General features: G+C 52.9%; 1 protein-coding gene across 1 annotated transcript in view; it reads left to right on the plus strand.

The window, feature by feature from the left end:
- Positions 1-559, plus strand: part of ATOH1 (atonal bHLH transcription factor 1) — a 1,513-nt gene extending 954 nt beyond the window's left edge. The window contains exon 2 of the mRNA XM_085299929.1: positions 5-559. Coding sequence (XP_085156055.1) covers positions 5-559 — 555 coding nt within the window. The remainder of the gene's footprint in view (positions 1-4) is intronic.
- Positions 560-13,215: the final 12,656 nt, after the last annotated feature.

Consider the following 13,215-nt stretch of genomic DNA (forward strand, 5'->3'; position numbering starts at 1 on the left):
GCAGAAGCAGCGGCGGCTGGCAGCCAACGCGCGGGAGCGGCGGCGGATGCACGGGCTGAACCACGCCTTCGACCAGCTGCGCAATGTCATCCCCTCCTTCAACAACGACAAGAAGCTGTCCAAGTACGAGACGCTGCAGATGGCGCAGATCTACATCAGCGCCCTGGCCGAGCTGCTGCACAGTCCCGCCGCGCCCCCCGAGCCCTCGGGCAAGGCCGAGCACCGCGGGGCCCCCTTCGAGCCGCCCTGCGCGGCCACCGCCGGGCCGCCACCGGGGCCGCCGCCGCCGGGGCCGCCGAGAGCCTCGCCGCCTGGGCACGGCAGGACTCGCTTCCCCCCGCCACCGGCCGCGGGGGGTTACTCGGTACAACTCGACCCGCTGCACTTCCCCTCCTTCCAGGAGAGCGCCCTGATGGGACAGAGAGCCCCTTCCCCCGCCCTCCTCATGCAGCAGCCCGTGCAGCAGCAGGAGAGGAGCAAAACGTCGCCCCGGTCCCACAGGAGCGACGGGGAGTTCTCACCCCGCTCCCACTACAGTGACTCCGACGAGGCCAGCTAGGGCGGGGGCGGCGAGGCCGGTCCCGTCCCCCCCGCCGCCGGGCTGCCCTGGCACTGCGACCGCCGGCGCGGGGAGAGCGCGGGGCCGCGGCCGCTCCCCGACGCACGGACTTCGCCATGTGCCCGCTGCGGCTGGGCAGTCTGGCGTGCTGGTGTCTAAGATAGCATCGGGTCCTCTTAGTTGATTTGAAATCCGTCCCTCTTCTCCCGCCCCCGTTAACTCTTTGGTTTGTCAATGAGAATGGCTGTTGTTTAGTGACTGTATCGTTTATTCCCGCCCCACCCTATCAGGGTTTTATTTTTTAATTACTGCTTTTAAAGTTTCCTTTGCCTAGAAGTCGTCGTTCCCTCCTGCCAAGGCGCTACCTGGTAGTGCGGAGCCTCGCTTGGCGAGCAGCGACTGTGCTGTCAGCTCTCCCTGTCGCGGCTCTTTGCTCGGATGCCGGCGGCGCGCTTCTGAACGCGAGCGTGCACCGATACCGGCACAAAAGTCTTCCGATCCTCCCTCTGGGTCGTATTGTTACGGAGACACACAAAAATGTAAATAATACACCGTCTTGTCCTGTAAATAGCAGAGAAAAGGTGGATTTTGTTTAGCGCACCATGTTGGCGTCTTTGGGGGGGGAAAACTTGGCGCAAGCACTTTATCAGCGGCTGGAGATGCGGATTTAAGACGAAAGCTACTAACTGCCAACTGGAGACCAACATTTAATTAAGCCACTTAATCCTAACGCTCTTTTAAAAACGAAAACAGTTTTGTCGTGTCAAACTTTTATGTCCGTTTTGTTTTGCTCTTGTGGTTTTAGGAAACTTATTTATTATGGAGTGTTTGCTTCTATTTCTGTTTCTCTTAATTTTTTTTAAAAAAAACTTTTCTACGACGAGAATCGTTTATTTTAATTTTAGCAAAGCCAGCTGCCATTGTTTTATGTATTTTTTTGAAATCAAATAAATGTGAGGAGGGAGGAAAAAAAAAGGATCAGCCGGCGCGGTTGGGTCAGCTTTTCTCCTCGCCCGCCCTGCTCCGCGGAGCGCCTCTCGCTCGCCCCGCGGGGCCTCTCCTCCCCCGGAGCCCTTCAGCCCCGCGGCCCCGCCGCCGCCCCGGGCGCGGCAGCCTGCGCGGGGCCGGGCGCTCCCGCGGAGGGACAGCGGGCAGACCCGGCACCCGCGGCCCGCCCGTGCGCCGGGCAGGGGGCCCGGGCCTGTCTCCGCCCGCCGTCGCTGGCAGCAAAAGGGGAGGGGGTCTGCACGGGGCACAGCGCTCCCTCCGCCCTGCGCGGTTGCAGCGTGCCTATCTGCAACAAGTGCCGGTTGTTGCCGGGTCGGTGGGCGCTTGTCCCTCGCCGGCGCCCTCCGCACGGTTCACCCCTTCCCGGACAGAAGGGAGGCTCTGTGCAGAGCCCCGATGTCGCTCGGTGTGAAAACGTGAACTAGTTAAGCGGTGCGGAGACGGCTCGGAGCAGCCGAAGGACCAGGCAGATGCTGCTGTCGGGCATGGGAAAAGTGAGCGGGGTTTGAGAGAAGCGAGCAGCGGCCGCCTCTGGGTGAGGCCGCCGAGGAGCAGGATTTGGCCCCCGGTCTCGGGTTTCTAGACGAGCGGCTGGCTCCAGCGCTAAGGTGGAAAGCCCTATGGGGCAAGTGCTTTGTGCAGCCAAGGGCACCCCTGACCGTGACACCGGAGCCAGGGCCAGGCGGGAGCCACTCTGGAGTGGGCTCCCGGCAACTCGAGCCAGACCCTTCCGAGCCTGGGTCCCTCTCGGTTCAGCAGGTGAAACCTCGGGTAGGGCTAAGGGGCAATCAGTTAAAAAGCTGCTCCGGGAGGCGTGGCAGCAGCGAGCAGCGCTGCAAGAGCAGAGCAGGTGAGAGTGTCACTTTCCCGTCCAGAAACCTTGCACCTGCCCCCGGGGTAACCTCGGCGCTGCCGCGGCTGCTGTGCCCTAGATAAACACGGGGCCCGCGGGCTGCCGCCGTCGCCGCCACCTATTTACCCAGGCGGGGTACGGTCCCGCAGGGTGAAAAGTTCATCGCTAGGGTCAGTTCCGTTCCTAAAAAAATCCAGCGTTTTCTGGGTTGGTCACTTSTGTTTTACGGTATTTATTTCTCGGTAAAGTCGATCTTATTTCTTAGGGAGCACTCGTAGAATTCCAGCGCTGGAGAGATACGGCAAAGAAAAATAAATCACTGCCTTTTTTTTTACTTTTAAGGGGGGAGGAAGTGGTTATTTTTGTTATTATTTTTGTTTTTCTCTAAAACCGATCGGTTGTGGTGGGTGTCTGCGCAGCGAGGGCGAAGCGGCTGCCGCAGTCTCGGCGGCGGCGGCTCGGTGTAAGGCGCCCCGCGAATGCCCTGCGGGGACGACTCTGGGGGTGCCAAAGGGACGGCAGCGGGTTTGACGGGTGGGTTTATCGCCTCTCGTCCCAAACATCCCGAGCGCTGCCTCTCCAGCTGCGTGAGGCGCAGACACGCAACTTGGAAGGGCAACTGATTGAAAAGCATAGATAAAATCCTCCACGCTCCTTAGGACGTGGTCTCTCCCCTGACAGATGAGCGCGCTGCATGGCACAGTTGGTCCTCGCAGCTATAGCGGAGCATTCGTTGTCTGAGGGTCTTTTTTTTTTTTTAACACTTCTTTGAAGGAGATACTCAGCCGCATTTCCATTTTAAGGTTCTGCTATAGAGTTTGCATAACAACCGTTTGGCAGCCCCCTCTCTTACACTCCGTTAACAAGCTGTAACGTATAGCTGCAGGTTGCTATAATCTCATTAATATTTTGGAAACTTGAATATTGAGTATTTCAGACTGCTCATTCCCCATATGCCAGGCCACTCCCGCTATGCTGGCTGGTTCCTTTCTCTCCATTATTAGCAATTAGCTTCTACCTTCCAAAGTCAGATCCAAGTATCCAAGATACTAGCAAAGGAATCAACTATGTGTTGCTAGCTAAGCATGCTTAATATCTCCCAAACAAACAAAGAGACAACATTTCTTTAATGAAGATGGATAAATCGCTTTATTGAACTTGCGACAGTGTTTGTTTTGTATAGACTAGCACAAACTTTTAACAAGAGCAGGGATGCACACTAGCTTCTTGATGCAGTTTTCGGCGGGTTTGCTTTGTGGTTTGTGGGATTTTATCWTTTTAACGGGCTTTTTTGCCTTTTTTCCCCCCCAACGGCGAACCAGAAGCGCACTATCCGAGCGTTAAATTTTGGCTGAGCACTAAATATCCTCCGGGGTGCGGAAGGCGATCGGGGGCTGGGGGGAGGCGGTGGTCGCCTTTGTGCGAGGCGCGCGGCGGCTCCGCTGACTTCGGACCCTGAGCGCCGTCGGGTCTGCGTGGGGGGCAGCGGGCTCCGCTCGCTGCCGCAGCGCGCCGCGCCGCTTGCTGCAGGCGCCTAGCTCCGGGCGGAGCCGCGGGCATCCAGCGGCGGCGGGGAGCGGGCGGCGGGGCCTGAGCGGCTTCAGGGGAGGCCGGGGGGCAGGAGCGGGGCTGAGGTTTGCAGCGCGGCGGCCGCCGGAGCGCGTCGCTGCTCTGCAGCTACCTGGCGGCTCTTTGCGCAACCTCTGGCCTCGAGGCGCGGGGGAGGAAGGGTTAACGGCGGCGAGGGCAGAGAGGAAGGCGCCGGGCCCACGAGGCGTGCGGGGGCGGCTGGCCGTGGGGCGAGCGCTTCTTAATTAGAGCGGGGCGGACAATGGGCGGGGGGGGGGGGGGGGGGGGGGGCTGGCTGCGCTCCCGGCGCGGTGCGCCGTGTCTGGAGCGGAGCACGCGTTGTCAGCTGGTGAGCGCAGCGGCCTTTCAGGCGGCTCCCCAGGGAGCTGCGCTCCCGCCTTCAGCTCCATCATCACCCCTCCCCTCCATCATCATCATCGGCCTCCTCCTCGCCGCCCCCCCGCCCCAGCCGAGCACAACAGCCAGCATTCAAGCCCCCTCGCTCCCTCCCCTCGCGCAACAGCAGCGCAGTGGCAGCCGCGCCACCTCCCAGCAACGAGCAGCACGCGAGGGCACTGCTGGGGCACCTGAAAGAGTCAAAGCCAAAGAAAAGGAGACAAAGGAGGAGAAAAGGATACACAGGAATGGCGCAGCGTGTCTGCTCCGACAACGCGGAGAGTCAGCGGCGCGCAGAGCCGCTAGCGCGACGCGCACGCTCAGGCCACCCCCGCGGGGTCGCGCTCCGCGGAGCGGCCGGCAGTCGCCGCGGGCCCAGCGCTGCCGCCGGGCTGGTGGTGAGGGGCCGGGGCGGCCGTCCGCAAACCTGGCCCCGCGGAGGGCACCTCCTGGCCCTGGCTGTGACACACAGGCGGCCCCACCTGAGCGCTGCTGCCTCTGGGCAGCACGGCGGGAGCCCTGGCGCGCCCCGGTATTTGTATCTAGTGAGTTGCCTTCGCCTTCCACCCGGGACGGGCTCCCGAGAGGGCGGAAAGGCGGGCGGCGGCACCGCGACGCCGCGGGGGCGGCCAAGGGCCCCTTCGCGCACCCCCACTGCGGGGACCCCCGCGCCCTCGTCGCGGGGCCGGCCTGGGGAGCAGGCCGGGTGCGGCATGGGGGGAGAGGGGGACACGGGCCCCCTTCCTTGGAGGCGGTTGTCCCGCAGAGCGGAGTGGCGTTGCAGCGGGGCGCTGGRGTTGAGCGCGCAGCCGACAGCTTCCCGGAGCTGGGATGTGGCCCGTGGAAGCCACATGCTGCCCTGCCACCCCCAGCGATTCGCTAAACTTCAGGCTGATTCCTCCGAAAGTCCTTTTCAGAGCTGCGGCACCCCCGGGGAGTTAGGTGAGACAGTGGCTCCGATTAATGCGTTTCTCTTGTGTGGAAGATGCCCTGCCTCTTTCATTTGCCATTTCTAGGCTGTCCCAGAGCGGGGAAAACAGAGAGGCCTCTTCTGAAGTGCTATCAAGTGGCAAAGGATGCCTTTGGGAGCCCAGCCAAGACGTGTCAGAGACGGTTTGCACAGCGAGGCATTTAAACGCTACAATGGGTGGCTTTCTGCCGTGTGCTCATCTCCCTCCCTCCCTCTCTCCCTGCTTGGGACTGGGAGCGCTGGGGGAGGTAGAGGGTGTCCCTGCGCGGCTACCCCCGGCGCGGCGCGCTCCTCGCGGGCCGGGGCAGCCCCACTGGCCGGGCCAGGCAGGGCAGGGCAGGGGCGGCGGCGCTGCAGAGCCGGGCTTGCCTGCAGCGAAGCCCACCTGCTCCGTGCAGCGCCGGGGCCCCGGGCCGGCGCGGCCGCGGCTCCTGCTAGGCGCTCGGCGGGCGGMGGCGGGTTGCGGCGAGGCGAGGCGGCGGCGGCTCTTTGTAGCGCTGCAGGGGCAAATGAGTTTCGGGGGCGGGAGAGCAAACACCTCTGCTTATAAAGACATTTCCCTTTGCGTTTCAGCCACCTTTCTTTCCTCGTTCCACGAATTTATTGTTCGCTATTGATTTGTCTCCCTCCCTCGGCTCTCTCCCCTTCTTTCCCCTTTTCCTGCCTTTCGCGGCCGAGGAGGCCACCGCTGCGCGCCCCCTCGCCCTGCGCTGCGGTACAGCGCGGCGGCGGCCGCTGCGCCAAGAGGCGCGCACCCGCCGCGCTGCCCAGGACGGCGGCGCGCACCCGCCGCGGGCGAGCGGTGCTGCTACACTTTTATGGGGCGGTTAATCAACTGCACATCAGTGAGACAGCGCATCAGCCCATCTGCTTGATATATATTCAGGAGGGCTCCGGCCCCTTTGAAGTCTAATTTCTTCCCCGGGAGAACGCGCCGGGTAATTTAGCATCATTTCATACGCACCGCGGCCAGGGGTTAACCCCTTCCCCAAGCGCGGCGTACGCACTTTTTTCCTTCTTCCCGAGCGTGCAATTGTAAAGACTCGTCGGCTCATCACAAACTTTTGAAAGCGTCTCCTTAACGATATGAGACTCGCTGTAGCAAGGTAGCCCACGAGTACAGGAACACCCTCTCCGATTTGACAGGTTAGAGGGGAGGTTAAAAGATCCTTTTGGGGGAGGTAAGTCCGTAGACCCCACCGGCTCAGCGTTTAGCATGTGATCTCCAGTCACCCTTTACTTTTCTTACTTCTCTCTCAAGCTCTTTGATTTGGGCTTTTTGGTTAGTTTCCGTGCCACGCAGTTTGTCGCAGTTTGTAAGAGGCAGAAACAACCGGTGCGTCCACGGGCACTGAACAGCACACGATGCGTGGTCTGGGCTGTAAAACTGGGCTGCAAAGTCCTCTTCAAGCCTCTCACCGCGGCAGYCCACCCCTCTTCCTCCGACTGCTTGCCCGGCAGGGCGAGGGACACGCAGCCACTCGCTCCGAGTCCGCTTCCGCCGCCTCCCGGCGGCTGCAGGCCCAGAGCTACCGCGGAGCCCGCGGCCGGGCACAGTGCCTCCGTGCTGGACGCTGCGCAGAGCCTGCGGGTCAGCGCCCGGCCAGGCCCTGCGGCCAGCAAGCGCCTTCTTCGGCTGTGCGGGCGCTCCTCGGAGCGGCGGGCAAAACGGGCTTGTGGCCGCGGAGGGGCGAAGAGCAGCGGCCACGGACTTGGGAATAAGCTTGATACACTTCAGTAACATCCCCCTGCTTCCCACAGAACATCCTCCTCAAGAGCTCGGGCACAGCTGAGCGTTGCTAACGCTTGCTGCGGAGCCGCCGCAGTGCCCTCAGTCCCCACCTGCAGCTCGCTAATCTCCGGTCAAAATTGCCTTATTGCCCGAGGAGGGGGGGGATCCTGCTCGCGTCCGACTCCAGAGCTGCYCCTTGTGCAGCGCCCGCTCTTCAGCAGCGGCGCGGCTTCTCCAGGAACCGTGCATCAGCACGACTTTTGCTAAGTCTGTCCTCCAAAGGTTGCTTTTAAGCGCTCAGCTTTCTGCCTGTTCAACATGCAAACCGCATAAATGCCGCTCTTTTTGCCCGACTGCTTGGTGCTCATTGGATTTTGGTGGTTGTTGTTAAAGGTGTCTCTTCAATTTTCGTTTGTATTTACCCACATATACTGTTTTTTTTCCYTCTTGATTTTTCTAATGTAAGTGCTAGTGCTGCAACCCTTAGGACCAGCGTTTTATGAGACTGCCTCAAAACGCTGGCTCTGAGCAAAATGATTGTGATGAACTATAGGATAACTTTCAAAAACTGCCCTTAACCCTTTGAAAATAGTACAACAGAGATTCTGACTATAATTTTGGTTGATGTCCCCTACCACAGTCCCTTATATGGTCCTCTTAGTCCCTAAACTGCTCTTCGATGTTCTGGGAGGCATTATCTTGTCTGTGGAGAAGGAGACCCATCAATCAATGTTAGGTGACTTGTGAGGGACAACAGGAGCTCAGGGACAAAGCCACGGTGCGAGTGCAGGCTGTGCGAGTTCCTGCAACACGAAAGAGGACTTCTTACGTTAAACACTTTATTACTTTATTCCAGTTACTAGGCTTCGTTCAAAGAAAGGGGTGTTCAGCCCTGGGCTCTGGACTCTTACCTACTCGAGAGAGAGTTTGCCCAGCCCATGCCTCTTGTTTGTGTCCTCTTTTCCCAAAGCCTTGGGAAGCCCTAGCAAAAGCTTATTATTTGGGGTAGATGGAAAGAGAGGGAGCAACAGAGACTGAGGAACGCCTTGGGCAGGATGTTAGCTGAAAGGAGGTTTCTGCAAGCAGAGTCATTCTCCTGACCCACCACTTGTTCCTCATCAAGTTTGATGAGGAGCACTGGGAGGTGGGGCAGCCAAAACTAGGCTGCAGAAGTTGCTCCTATTGGAGTTTCTTCTTTGGTGTGGGTCAGCACAGGTTGTAGAGCAGTTTTCCTAGGCATGTGAAAAGGTAGGGTATTGTTTGATGTTGCCACATTAAAGAGCATGCGGTAGCTACGGGCCTCAGTCATGTCTCAGGTAAGAATAATGGCTGTTGCTTTTCTAGAATTATCATTGCTGCAATGTTTCCAGTCAAGCTGTGGTAAGTACAGGTACATTTGAATTGTTATGCTGTGCTGTTTTCCTGCAACTTCTTATAAATAGTGTTATTTTAAATTTTTCAAGTAGTTTTTCTCAGGTCACAAAAAGTCTTCTGGAAAAGTTTGAATGAAATCAATTACACTTTTAATCCTTTGGGGTGTGGGTGGAAATCTGGCAAAGCATCCAAGAAGCCACTTCTTTATCCAGTGATGCCCTTTCTGTACTACAGAAAGCCCTAAAAGCTTTCTGTTTAAAAAGACTTGAAAAACGGAAGCTCAATTCTGCGAATGGGGAAGCTGAGATAGAAGAATTTGAATTGCAAGTAGAGGTTTCCAGGCGTGGTACCTTCATAAAGACAGCAGAAGTTCAGGAGCATTGTTGGCTGTAACATTTGGATGGGTAGTTAGCTACATCACTTTATTTGGATACATATGCTTGCCTGTGAATGTTGACCCCATTCCTGACAGCCCACGAGGGAACTGCAGTGAGCAGCGTTCAAGGCTGAGTCCATAGGAGCCATGCGTGTTTTGAGGAAAGGCAGTTTTAGCTGGCTTCATTACCTAAGCCTGTGAAGTCTACCAGGTGTTACTGCAACAAAAGGAGCTCAAATTTCCATTTACCCCTTTTCAGCCAGGCTCCTTTAGGAATGGGGGTGGATGGATACTCTATGCTGTGTTTTTAATGCAGATTTCACAACCTTGGCAGTTTTGGGCTACTCCAGGGGCTGGAGTGTGTTTTAGTACAATTGAAGCAGCTAAGAGAGACTAGTTTACTAGAAAGTTTATTCTGCTGCTACGGACAGAGCCTGTGTGGGATTGCTGCAACACTTGGGTGATGTCCCCATGCCAGCTATCCTTTGGCCTGCACCTGCAGCACTGCAGCTCCTGGAGCTGGAGCTTGTGGTGACATCCGTAGAGCACAGCCTTCTGTGATGCTTAATGTATGCGTAGTTAAACAGAAGTTTAAGAAGTGCAGCCTCCGTTGAATGAGACTCTTCAAAGACTGCAGCAAATTTATTTAAATAAAAAACCTCAACAGTTTATCAAAGTTTTGATGAATCTTCATGATTTTTCCAAAAACGGACATTTGAAAATGTAAATGAAAAATATCAAGTCACGGTTTCTATTTGACTAAAAGAAACAAATAAGAAGGAGACAATTCTGAACAATCCCATGCCCCACCAAAAACGTCATCCCTTTACTTATCAGCCTCAGCTTGCGTTTCATGCAAATCTACAAATGTTTATGTTGAGATAAAACGAATCGATTTTTGATAACTAGCACACATTTTTGCCAATGTCTTCATCAGAATTTGTTTGTTTTTAATAACACAGGCTTTTAGGTGATGTTACCTGAATTAATCTTCTGGAGAGAGAGTTGTTACTGTCTCTGCCTGAAAAACCTTTTACTGGAGCGAGAAATATTTTATTTTTATTTTATTAATAGGCAGAATCAGACTGGTTAGCTTTTTAAATTTCTAATTCTACCTCTGAGTTTATTTTCAGATTTTTGTTGATAATAAATTGATTTGAATAAGAATGTTAGCATCTGGCTTGTCCTGAGGAGGTTAAATGTCTGCTTATGGGCCTTCTTGAAAAACCATTAATGAACTGAAGTGTTATCAGATTCACTTTATTTTGTCAATTGCTATTTCAGATTTCCCTTTAGGATCACCTTAACCAGGAATAAATAGGTTTTAACGGCCTCCATCCCTTTAGATGAAATAGGATACAAAACTATTAATAGGAAACTCCTGCTATTAGTTATAGTGTATAGCCAAAATGAAAATGCATGAGGGTTCGTTAATTCTCTTTCTACAGGATCGACCTGTAGGAAGAATAGTTTAGCCAAAACAAAAATCTATTAACAAAGCTCTTATATTGCAACTGAAATCATACAGTTAACTCTTTTTTTCTTAAGTTTAACAAAATAAGATGACCTTTGGAGTTGCCTATAAGCTGCTTGCACTTTTGATTAATTTAAAATTTTAGATTACACGCCCTGCAATAAACTTTTTTTATTTACATTTTATTGCAACTGAACTTCATGGCATTTACGCTTACCTAATTATAATCAGGTAACTGCTCTGAGGCAGGTGTTCGGAAGGATGTTGTGAATCAACATAGCAAAGCCTAAACTAATTTAGGAATTGCCTTTAAGAAAAAGGGGGAGGGGCAGAACTAATAAAACTGCGTGGTTCGCTCTCGGTAGATTGTTTGCATCCTGGTTTCCAGGACTCGAAGTTGGTGACAGCATGTATAGAACTCTTTTTGCAAAAAGAAATATTTCGCACGTGATAGGTGCTAACGTTCGTGTTCAAAGGCGTAAAAGTCGCCTCTGGCCGTGTGGGTGCGGAGGAAGCAAGCGGACCGCCGTTAGCGGACGGCCGCTTTGTACCGAAATCGAGGGGTTTGCTCTCAGCCCTCTGCGCGGGGCGGGGCGGGCGGCGCTGCCGCTGTCCATGGTGCCGCAGCGGCGCCGCCGCCGGGGGTCCCGCGCCCGCCGCGCCGCTGGGGGGGGGGGGGGAGCCTCCGGCGGCGGCTTCCGTTCCCTAGATATAGGTCTGCTGGTTAATTCTCGGTTTCTTGCTCTAACTTAGTCCCGCCTTGCTAATGTCAGCTCTTACAGAAGTAGCCACTGACCCCTCCCACCCCCTTACGCAGTGTATTTATAATTATAGCGTCTACAGCCRTAACATCCAAGTAAAACGAGCGGCTTAGGAGCCTGGTTTAGTGCACACTGAGAGCAAACGGGCCACAGAGCAGTGATTTCTTCTGGGGGTTACTAATCTTGCATTCTCTTTTACATAAACTGTGCAAGCAGGTTTTCATTATGATATAATGAAAACAACTAATATGAATCAGACTTGTATTTGCATTGTGTTTGAGCTTCACTATGAAACAAAAATGGTAAAGAAATATTCAAAATGAAGTATGAAGATGCAAAGTTTTTGTAACTCGACTAAGTATCCATTTTAAACTGAGTTGTATCATAAGGAATGCTGTSCATCAGGAGATTTGTAATTTGGTGATATAGTTTAACAATATTGCTCATCAAAAAAAGTACTATGTCAAAGCAAATCCTTTGGGCTGATGAAAGGATGACTTTGGATGGCAAGCATAGGAGATAACACCAGGGCCTGTAACCATAGTAAATTATTTTGTGTGCATGACATGGATTATATTTTCAGATGACAGAGCTAACAGGCCAAAGTTGCAAGATAAAAATTGTACATAAAAATAAAAGGAAAGCACAGACTTCTGAAATCACAGGAAGTTTCTCCTTGTGCTCGCATGTCTGCCAGTTGAAATGAAATAGCGTTTCTCTGTTGTAAGCCAACATCGGTTAGGGGACATTAGCCTGTGGCACGTATCAGGGGAAAGACTTGTGCATCATCTCTCTGCCTGGTTGTGGTGTGCTGGTGTAGCACGTTGCATCAGTGGGAGTAGGCTGTRGAGTTACAGGCAAGGTCTTAGTTTTCCTTCTTTCTTTAACTGTTTTTATTTCTTGACAGTCTCTGCAGGCTGAACAAATGACAGAGTTGGCTGCTGTAAAGTAAATTTTGCATGAAGTATCTCCCATGAATTTTAAGTAATCTAGTCCTTTATTGAAGCTCTTGACATTTAAGGTCTCRATCTTTCTAAAACTTACTCATCAGCCTAATTTATCACAAGGAAGCAAACTGTAAATCCACTTGTGCTACATAARCAGAGTAGGGAAGGATCAGAGGCTAGGAGCCCTAGGGACAATGTCAAAAGACTCCCTGAATTGCCTCTGTGTAAGGCAAATCCTCATAATTCAATGCTGGCAGAGGAAGATCCATTTCCTCTTGGCAAGCTCAGCCTTCAGGATTAACTTGACTTGAGCAGAGTCTCCAGGTGAGAGAGACAAGAACTAAACTGGGGGTGAAGAGAGGGGAAAGCCAGGTAGGAAGGTTGTTTTTCATGAAGAGCAAGAAAGACTGATGTGGAAACTTATCGCTAGTTGGAATAAAAGCATTGGCATCAGCAGATATCACAGGTAAATCAAAGCAAAAGATTACAAGAGTAAGGACAAACTGCCGGATTTCTGCAGTGCTGTGATCTGTCAGAATTTGCAATATTACAAAACAATATGCTTGATTAAAATCAGGTTGTTTTTTACAAGAAAATTGTCCTGATACAAAAATCAGTAAGAAATTCTTACAATATTTTAAAAGAGTTAATCTACAGAAGTACGACATACAAGAGTAGGTCTTTCATTCCTATAAAAGAAGCAAAGGCAGATGCTGATATCTTGAATCCATAATGAAATAAGAACTTTTCATCCTCTGTAGAACTGTTGTTATCATTCCTTTCTTTCAGCTTGAACCAGTACAGGAATTGGAAGCTGTGATAGAATCCTTGTTTATACTTTGCTGCCTACCTGTGCTTTGCTCAGGCATGGTTGAAAATGGAATTTGATTTCCTCCCCCATTGTTTGTATTATGATAACGTTCTCAACATGCAGGTGAGTGCTGGAACGACAAGGGTGTAGCTCTTTATTACTGCAAGTCATCTTTATGCTCGTAAATAAGCCTTTGGAATTGAGTGGGATTACTCAACTGTGTGAGAGTGCACAGGATGTGCCCATAAACCTAACTAAAACAATTGATCCAGCATAGTTAAAGTAAGGATTCAGTGCATGAAATAAGAACCCATGCTGCACATAGTGTCTCATGCTGATGCCRGTTCTCGAACTAACTTTGACTTTATATTTCTAATGTTTGTGA

The sequence above is a fragment of the Rhea americana genome, unplaced genomic scaffold (genome assembly GCF_003343005.1).
Source record: "Rhea americana isolate MKP2758 unplaced genomic scaffold, rheAme1 scaffold_157, whole genome shotgun sequence".
NCBI classification, from domain to species: Eukaryota; Metazoa; Chordata; class Aves; order Rheiformes; family Rheidae; genus Rhea; species Rhea americana.